At 37.9% G+C, this 9,905-nt stretch overlaps 1 protein-coding gene across 1 annotated transcript; it reads right to left on the bottom strand.

Moving 5' to 3' along the window:
- Nucleotides 1-3,862: 3,862 nt before the first annotated feature.
- Nucleotides 3,863-9,016, bottom strand: LOC149668113 (uncharacterized). Its single transcript, XM_089841235.1, has 10 exons — nucleotides 7,084-9,016; nucleotides 6,907-6,985; nucleotides 6,807-6,846; nucleotides 6,658-6,746; nucleotides 6,414-6,477; nucleotides 6,175-6,339; nucleotides 5,938-6,106; nucleotides 5,579-5,793; nucleotides 5,200-5,515; nucleotides 3,863-5,140 (listed from the first exon to the last, which is right to left on the bottom strand). The coding sequence occupies exons 2-9, from the start codon at nucleotides 6,957-6,959 to the stop codon at nucleotides 5,303-5,305; spliced, it is 1,008 nt and encodes a 335-aa protein (XP_089697361.1). The 5' UTR covers nucleotides 6,960-6,985; nucleotides 7,084-9,016; the 3' UTR covers nucleotides 3,863-5,140; nucleotides 5,200-5,302.
- Between the last annotated feature and the right edge of the window lie 889 nt (nucleotides 9,017-9,905).

Here is a 9,905-nt window from a genome sequence, read left to right as displayed (position 1 = left end):
AGCTGTTTAATCGTGTAATCGAACTCAAAATCCAGATATTTGAAAACTTTCGTTTCGAAAATGGGTGCCATGCTGCAATAGAACATTTGTCAAAACCCCTTCATAATTTTACCATAAAATTCGTTACCATCCTCAGTTGGAGGGACTCGTGCAGTTGGGGACTGCTTCTCACCCAAGAGGTGTTGAACATGGTGTGTAGGTAGTCGAACTCGACGCCTTCTTCCGAAAAATAAAGTCCCGCTTTCATCGCGTATAACATATCTTTTTCGTATCTCATAAAGAGTTCGAAGAAAGTATTAAAATTTTCGACCTTCATGATTGCAGCTTTCTGCCCGGAAACAATGGGAATGAAAGCATTTCCGGAGATATCTTTAAAATCGGCCAAACATTTATTCTGATCTAGATCGCCTAGCCATTCCTTAACACTGACTGTAGATACGGAACAATGCAACAGAAGAATTGAGAAATTTAACATACAGAAGGATATTCACCAAAAATTGGAGGCGTTTGTATGTAGTCGGCATCATTCCTGTTGGAATTCCCGATTTGACCAAGTCCGCGAGAGTGTCGATGCGATTGTAGCTTTCTATCGTGAACTCCGTCCGCAAGTAACAACCCAAGTAGAACAGAATGAAAGTCACTCCGATCAGCCACGACGAAGCCAGCAGACGACAAGTAATGTGGGGAAAAATGGAGGGAATCGCTGTGGGGGAACAAAATTATACAGTCTTTATGTCTGATTAAAGCGCCAGCAATCTTTTGCTTTGAAGACATAATTTTTGGTAATTGAATCCTTCATGCGAAACTGGCTTGCGCGAGGGTGAATTGTTATCAACTGTTAGGGGTGCGCTTACCTTCGCCGCACAAGAGCGACGTGTTCTCCCAGACATTTTCCAGGATTTCTCGGGCCATTTTCTTGACAACCCTCTTGATGGGCACCGATTTGTATTTGTTGGTTACGATGGAGTGAACGACGAGCAAAAGTGACAGAAGGACCAAAGTGAACACAATTAGTATCACCACCTAATTGAACCGAGAATGGAAATTAATCAATTGTGTGGTGAATGGAATGTTTATTGACGGAAATTTACTGGAGTGTCCATATTTAAGAAGGACAATGAAGTGGACGTGACTCTCTTCGGGGCACCCGAAAGGATTATTATGTCGGTCGTTCTATAGGGAGAAGACGGAGTGTAATTTTCCAGTCGAGTGTCGAAAAATGAGCGTGGCGTGTCTACCGTGAAGATGTGAGTTTTCTAAAACCATCATAAAGATTAAATATTTTGACTTCGTTAATCGGGAATTAATCAAAGCGTTTTAATATTAGGCGTAAAATTACTTACAGAAATGGGAGCTTTTTTCCACTTGACCCTGTATAATTGAATCGGCAAAATGAATTACATAATGACCTTAACATAACCTCACGAGTGTTCATAAACTGAATTATATTCGTTTCTGAGAGATAGTTGAGATTACAATTAAAGAATTCTTCATATATTTTGGTCTATAATCCCAACTTAACGGGTTCACCCTTCGAGTTTTTCAGTTTTCTCAGAACCATTATGTCAAAGTCAAAGGAGCGCCTTAAGGCGATTCTTTCTCGCTCGCCCCCAATTTATAGTCGTTTAATAAAGTACAAAGAATGGAATTTACTTCATGTTCAGGGATCGTTTTAAATAATCCGCCATCATTTCGAACTCGGTTGCTTTGCTTTCTATATCCCATTTTTCCTGATAAGAAATAAAAGTGAAATTGTCATCAAGAAAATCAATCTTAATTCCGAGAGATTTTTCAAGTCTCGCGTCAATAAACTCACTCCAGCTGTCCAGTAGGTAATTTCAGTCTCATTGGCGAACCTATTGATCAATTTATCAAGGATAAATAATATTTACCATTTTGAAAATGCAAATTATATACCTGTATTTGAAATATCGATTATTTCCTAGAAATTCCATTTCGTTCAGCGCCATTTTGGAGCCCAGGTAAATTCTAGCATCTACAATCCGAAATCTTCAAAGACTGTAAATTGTTCCTGATAGATTTTCGATTGTTAATTATTAATGAGATTGATAATAGTGCTTAGGGAGAATAATTTAACAGAATGATAAGAATATTTTGTACTCGGCGTTGAATGGTATTTTGGAATCTGGGTATTTCCCGCTATACCCCACATGGTTCTTGAGCTTTTGGAGCTAAAAGCGTAAGTGCGTAATTGAAAGAAATCTCGAAGCTTGACTCAATTTGGAAGTTAATTGGAGTTGTATTAATCCTTTGCGTGGCGTCTTAAACCTAGAGAAGGTGGTCAATATTCCTGGTAATTTAATAACTCCAAGATTAGAAGAGTTACTCTTGGAAAGCTTAGGCGTAAAAGGGAACGGGTTTTCCCCTTCTAAGACTGAATTCTGCTATAGACAGGCTCGTGTTTAGAGACCATTACGTTTGGTCAGTTTTTCAACAAACTCGAGGAAAGTGTTCTCGTAAGTTACAGTTCGTGACAAAATAATTAGTTTTGTCTATAATTATTACGCGGTTTTGATCGAGGGAGGGTGACAAGTAAAATCAATGGATTTATTTTATCGATTCTTCTACTATAATTGTAAAACCATTCTGCATAATGAAACATACGGGAAATTATACCTCCGAATGATTTTAAAATTCAAATTACGTTTAGATTTCTTTGATTATTAATTGAAATTAGCAAATCAAACTAATCGCGTAACTCCCTGCCTTCTTGTTAAGATTATGATTAAAGTGTTCTTCTTCTAAAATCACTACCCAATTGACGCTTTTTAAAAATCAGGCATCAATAAAATTTCCGATTTGAAAAGGCAAATTATATACCTGTATTTCAAATATCGATTATTTCCCCGAAATTCCATTTTGTTCAGCGCCATTTTGGGGTCCACTTAAATCATAACGTACAGAGTAATGGCAGTACTACGTATGCGAACGTCATACCCTTCTATCTCTTAGCTCAGTGCGATCCCCCTACTGGGAGCGTACAGTATCGCCTCTTACAAGAGCGCGCCCAGAGGGAGGGATACACAGTCCACACCCCTCTCTACCGCCACTAGTCTATTAAATCTGAAAGGCGAAGACATAAAGTACAACAATCCTGTAAAACTTCAAATCTCTGAAATTTTCAAGCGATAACAATTTAATATAATTTTAAGACAATTTAGTAATCTTCTTTGAGTACCGATGTGGCTTGTAAGATATGACTAGTCTCGTAAAGGACAGAGTTTGCGTAATGAAACTGGAGTATAATTTTAACTGCTAGGTCTATTTTGTTTGCTAATGTTTCAGTTGCCACGGTAACTGAAATGAGAATGTTGAATAATTAATTTATAGAAAACAATAGTTTTGTTATAAATAAAGACCAGACCAGACTGGAAACGTTACATACCGTTTAAATACCATTACTCTGCCTAACAAGGTCAATTCAACTCGAGGCAATTGTTTCTCGCAATACAGTTCGTGGAAAATAAATAAGTTGTGTATTTAATTATATCCTGTTTTAAAGGGAAAGTGAAAAGGAAAATGAATCGATTTTTTTCGATTCTTCTACTAATTATAAGGGAAATCTGCGCAGTGAAATGTCGAGGAAGTACCAGCTCCGAATGAATTTAAAATTCAAGTTAGTTTCAAAACTCATCGACTATTTGAAATTAGCACCTCCGTTAACAAAATTCACTTGGCACTCTTCATGTCGAATGAGATTTAAAGCGTTATTTTGTAAAATTTGCGAGCGTTGTGACAATCATGGCGCTAGTTAAATTTTGTTTACAAGAAGAAGGCAGGGAGGGGCGTTACGCGATTGGTCGAAGGTGCTAATTTCTAATTATCTATAATGAAGTCTCAAACTAATTTGAGTTTCAAAATCATTTGGAGATATTTCCTATGCAGATCGGTCTTATAATTAGTAGAAGAATCAGTAAAAAAACACTTGATTTTACCAGGGTAACAGAAATAAAAATTATGAATAATGCATTTTTCTAATCAATATTTTTAATTATAAATAAAATCCCGACTAGAAGAGTTATACTTTAAAAACGTTTAATGCATGGAAGGGAATGGGTCTTGTACGGGAATATTTACCTTTTCTAAGTCTGAATTCTGCTATATACAGGCTCGCTTTACATATATTTTTAAAATATTACATTTGGTCGGGTTTTCAACAAGGTTATATAAACTCGAGTTAATTATTCTCGTAATAGAGTTTGTGGCAAAATAATAGGTCTTGGCTTTAGTAAAGTAATGGTGTAAGCGACCATTTTGAAGCAACTGACGAAATATAGCCACAGGTAATATATCAATATCGTTTAAGTTTATTACACATAAAACAAAGTTGATTAGTGGTCTACATCTAACTATTTTGAAGTTAAGGTTAGGCTAGCTTAGGTTCTATAACTCGGGAATATTGACATAAAATTCTCATGAATTTAGCGATGAATTGTTTTAAGGACGATTTGAGATGTGGTTGGAATAAATATGTTTGATTAAGTTTAATTGAAGTCAAGTTTTATACCATGCTTTGGTAATATAAAATCTTTATATTAAAAGAAGAAAATTCAGTGTCTGTTCAAGTAAACTTCGCTCGTGTGAATTCTTATCTTCGTTTTTCGAAAGCAAGTTTTAGCTTTTAATTAATAGCAGTCTTTTGGGTGTTAATGATAACATTTCGACTTGAAAATCGTAACTTGATATTTTTTATTAATGCGAGATAATTTAGTCCCAATTAGAAAGGTACTTGCGTTAATACTCGAGTGAAAACATATTAAAATCACAAGTGCGTAACTGATTACTACTATAAGTTAAAAGAGAAGATTTGAAGTGTCGTGACGTGCAGTCATTTTGAAGAACAGAGGAGGTTTGGATGTATTATCGAGAAATTCCATTTCGTTTCGTGATGTATTTAATTTTCAATTTTCATGTTAATTAGTAGAAGATTATTTCTGTTGTGACGACGGCTACTGTTCCTGACAACAACATGAGAAGAAAGTAGAAAGGAACGCCGACGCTATTCAGGTCCAAACCAGCCACGGTTTTCAACGGTTTCTTCCACGTGAGCTGTTCAACCGTGTAATCGAGATCAAAGTTCAGATAATTGAAAACTTGCGTTTCGAATAAGGGTGCCATGCTGCAACAAAACAGTGGTCAAAACCCCTTCATAATTTTACGATAATATTCATTACCAACCTCAGTTGGAGGGACTCGTGCAGTTGCGGGCTGCTTCTCACCCAAGAGGTGTTGAACATGGTGTGTACGTAGTCGGAGATAACTTTTTTTGCGAAAAATAAAGTCATCCTTTAATCGCGTATAACTTTTTCCTGCCAGATTTGGATCTCATAATCATTTCGAAGAAAATATTCAAAAATTCAACCGTTGTGATTGCAGCTTTTTGCCCGGAAACAATGGGAATGAAATTCTTTGCTAAGCTATCTACAAAATTGACCCAACATTTATTCCAATCTAGTTCGCCTAGCCATTCCTTAACAGCCGGGTCCTGGGTTGCCTGTAGATACGCGAAAATGATGTCAGAAGAATTGGCAAACTTAGCATAAAGATGGTTATTCACCGAAACTTGGAGGAGGCGTTTGTATGTATCCTTGGCCATTCCTGTCGGAATTCCCGATTTGATCAAGTCCGAGAGGGTGTCGACGCGATTGTAGCTTTCCGTCGTGAACTCCGTCCGCAAATAACAACCAAAGTAGAACAGAATGAAAGTCACTCCGATCAGCCACGACGCAGCCAGCAGACGACAAGTAATGTGGGGCAAAATGGTGGCAATCGCTGTAGGGAACAAAATTATCCAGTTCGCTTTACCAAGAGTGATTTAAGCGCCAGCCATCTTTCTTTATCGGGACATAATCTTTGGTTATTGAATCCCTCATACGAAACAGGTTATTAAATAATAGCGAGGGCTTAATCGCTTACGTTCGAGACAGAAGAGCGACGCGTTCTCCCAAACATTTTCCAGGGTTTCTCGGGCCATTTTCTTGACCACTTTCTTGGAGGGCATCGATTTGTATTTGTTGGTTACGATGGAGTGAACGACGAGCAAAATTGAGAGAATGACCACACTGGACACAATTAAAATCATCACCTAATAAAACCAAGAATGGAATTCAATGAATTGGATGGTGTATGGAATGTTAATTGAGCGAAATTCACTGGAGTGTCCATATTTAAGAAGGAAAAGGAAGTGGACGTGATTTTCTTCGGGGGCGCCGATAGGATAATCGTGTCGCTTGTTCCATAGGAAGAAGACGGAGTGAAATATTTTAGTCTTTTATCGAAAAATGAGCGCAGCGTGTCAATCGTGAAGATATGAACTCTCTAAAGCCATCGTGAGGATTAAATATTTATGCTTCGTAATTTGGTAAATAAATCAAATCGTTTTAATCACTTACTTTGAAAATCTTGTGTATAGGCTGAGTATATAATTGAAGAGGGGAAACAGGGTGCCACTCGACCCTGAAAATTAATCGACAAAATGAACTAAAATATTACCTTAACATAATCTTGTAAATGTTCATAGAGATATTGGTTAGTGTCTGAGGGTTTGGTAAGATTACAATTATAATTCTTCCCTTTTTTTAAAGTTTTCCTCGTAGGACTTTTATTTTTGTCTAAATCACTACTAATCGGTTTCACCGGCCACTTGGGCCTTTATGCTCTCTCTGAATTGCCATTCCTGACAAGAAATGAAAGTGCAAACGTTCGAGAAAAATCTGAAAATCGATCTTAATTCCGAAACACTTAAGTCTTGCTTCATCAATGCGAACAAATGATTTTAAACTCACAGGAGGTGTCCCGTAGGTAATTTCAGTCTCATTGGCGAACCTATTGATCAATTTATCAAGCATAAATAACATTTACTATTTGAAAATGAAAATTAAATACCTGTATTTAAAATATCGATTATTTCCAAGAAATTCCATTTTGTTCAGCGCCATTTTGGGATCCAGCTAAATTCTTGCATCTGCAATTCGAAATATTAAAGAAGTGTTGCAATTTGATTTTCGATTGATAATTAGTATCGAGGTTGTTAGTAGAATAATTTAACAGAATTATAAGTACATTTTGTACTCGCCATTTAATAGTATTTCGTAATCTGGGTATTTCTCGCAATTACTCCCAAGACGAACATTGGGCAATGCCTCTTGATCCACCACGATAACCGCACCCTTCTGTTCACCACTCTCTAGCTCTTTCTTAAACTGTTTGAGCTATAAGCGTGAAGGGGCAATTTAAAGAAGTCTTGAAGCTTGACGAAATTTAACATTAAACTCGGAGAAGGTGGTCAATATTCCAGGTAATTGAAAAAACCAAGATTTGAATCTTAAGTAAGTCTCGGATAGGTTAAGCGTGAAAGAGAATACGTTATCCACTGGAATACTGGAATATTTACCCATTTTAAGCTGGAATTTACTAAAGGCACCCGGTATTAGCCTGTTTAAAATTTTTCTTTTAAAACAATTCAGAGTTTGGGTTTTAGGGCAAATGAAGTATTTTCAATAGGTTCGATGGACGATATATATACCCAAACGTCATCTGATTCATAGATATTGCTAACCACTGTTAGCTATTGATATCTTTTTTAAATATTGTAGATATAATCAATTCCGATATTAAACAATATATGCATAAGATTTAAGCATATAGCTCGAAAACAAATAAATATCTTGGTTGGTGGGCCACCCGCACCCTCAAGTTAAGCGAGTGACCAATGTCCGATCACTAATACTTGTCCCCTTCCAATCAATCCCCTCGATGCAATTTCAATTTAGCCACCCTGGCCGCCCACGCTTATAACTCTTTCATATTTAAAATGGTTATTCACCGTTTGGTTCTCCTTTATGTGACAAAAGGGTACTGTAGCCGGGGATCAGAGGTAAAAGTCATCTAGGCACCGAATTAAAGGTTCGGACAAATTGGAACAGAGCGTGCGTAGCTAGCTTTACGAATGGTTATTGGTCTGCTCGAAACCCTTGTTAGTCACATCCAGGGGTAAATAACGAAAGGAGTTAGAGACGCTAGCTTCCGTAGTGTAGAATACAGTGGGACTTTCAAACGTAGACACAGAAAAGAGAAAACGCCTCGGTCGCGCCGCCTATAATTCAAAATAAGTATGATATTTTGCAACCAATAGCGTGGCAGCAAAGATTCGAAAGGCATGCTGGATATCGATTTTCTCCTGTCTGCTAGTATTCGTCTGCTAGTGTTCGTCTGCTTACGACTGAGTGACAAACTGACAATTAGGGTTAGAGTAAAGAGTATTCATTAAGGTGCACTTGAATTAGAAACATGCAACTTTAAAGTTGGTAAATTCCTTATTCGATAATGAAATGGAATTAAATGTCGTTTTTGCATCCTTCAATACAGTTTTAGTTGTTTTAATTTCATTAGTCACAGATACAGTCGATGATCCTGATCCCACAGTTCCCACTAAGCCTTGGCTCACTGGGCCGACTCTGTAACCGCGCACTTACGGCAAAACAAGTTTGATCACATTTTGAGGATTTCCCCGGCTTCAAATTGCAAATTGTTGACTTATCTTTCTTCTTTAAATCGCTGTTTACTCGCGATTGAATATAATAATTATATTGGGTTGATTTATGAGACGACTTCACAACATCGACACCCGCCATTTTACTTTATCCAGAATACCTTGCGGCGCGAGATTTTAAGGCAAAACTATTAAGGTTCTGCTCTTATTTACAATACAGTTCCAAAGATGGCACTACGTTAGTTACAAATTCTATGACGTTTCAAGGTCCCACTGTATTCTACACTACGGAAGCTAGCGTCTCTAACTCCTTTCGTTATTTACCCCTGTCACATCGTATGATGGATATCTATGATGGGGCTCTTAGTTTGACTGGCCCTGTAGTAGTAGTAGTAGTAGTATCAAATTGTTCGTTCGTCATTTTTGAACGTCGAGAGAAAATACGATGTGGCTACTATTATGAGCCCTTGGATCATCTTGTTCTAAGTGAGAACGTCCCAACTATACATACATCCCGCTTTTATTACCTCTCCGAGTGACGTATGTCACGGAGAGGTTCTAATTTTGACGTGTGTGTGTGTGTGTGTGTGTGTGTGTGTGTGTCTGTCTGTGTGTCTGTGTGTCTGTTGTTACACCCACGTGACCGCGTTCGCAGTTTCCAAATCGGAGCAAACGTGTTCGCCATTTCCGAACTGCTTTCACAGTCACGGAAATGGCTCCTCTACTTGAGTTCTCACACCACCATCTTCTGGTTTTTGTCCATCCCACACGGAGACCAATCTTTACTTACTGGCTACTAATCACCACCATCTTTTGGTCTTCGTCCATCCCGCATGGAGACCAATCTGTACTTACTGGCTTCTAATCACCACCATCTTTTGGTCTTCGTCCATCCCACATGGACACCAGTTTGTACATACTGGCTTCTAATCACCACCATCTTTTGGTCTTCGTCCATCCCACACGGACACCAGTCTGTACATACTGGCTTCTAATCACCACCATCTTCTGGTCTTCGTCCATTCCACTTGGACACCAGTCTGTACACCTGGCTTTCTACTCCATCGTCATCGTTGGGTTTAAGACATTCGCGGCGATCAGCTAGGGTTACGAGAAACGTCTAGCCTCCCTAAGGTGGGATCGCCACCAAGGGTTTTCGCAATTGCGGTTGTTCTTGCTATTAGCTGTAGTTCGACACCCTTATATACTACCTATTTGAGTAAGGTAATGCAACCGGCGTATGCTTCATTTCAAACGCCAATATTAGTCAAGTCTCTCAAGAATGTCTAATTGTTCTTTATAAACGCGATGTAACGCTCAATAAGGCGAACAACTAACGAAGAAAATATTAAATATTAATTATATTTATTTTAATATTTAAGATAATCTTGTT

The sequence above is a fragment of the Phalangium opilio genome, unplaced genomic scaffold, assembly GCF_054372755.1.
Source record: "Phalangium opilio isolate 3A_F unplaced genomic scaffold, DU_Popi_V2 ptg000056l_1, whole genome shotgun sequence".
NCBI lineage: Eukaryota > Metazoa > Arthropoda > Arachnida > Opiliones > Phalangiidae > Phalangium > Phalangium opilio.
Note: the sequence above shows the minus strand (reverse complement) of the source record. Positions and strands in the feature narration are given on the sequence as shown.

What these genes read in the sequence shown, in the direction of transcription:
- LOC149668113 (XM_089841235.1), bottom strand. Translation starts at nt 6,959, where the DNA reads ATGGCGCTGAACAAAATGGAATTTCTTGGAAATAATCGATATTTTAAA. An exon ending in TTACCTACGGGACACCTCCT is followed by an intron (nt 6,747 to 6,806) that starts GTGAGTTTAAAA and finishes TTCGGAATTAAG; the next exon opens with ATCGATTTTCAGATTTTTCT. An exon ending in AACGCCTCCTCCAAGTTTCG is followed by an intron (nt 5,516 to 5,578) that starts GTGAATAACCAT and finishes GCGTATCTACAG; the next exon opens with GCAACCCAGGACCCGGCTGT.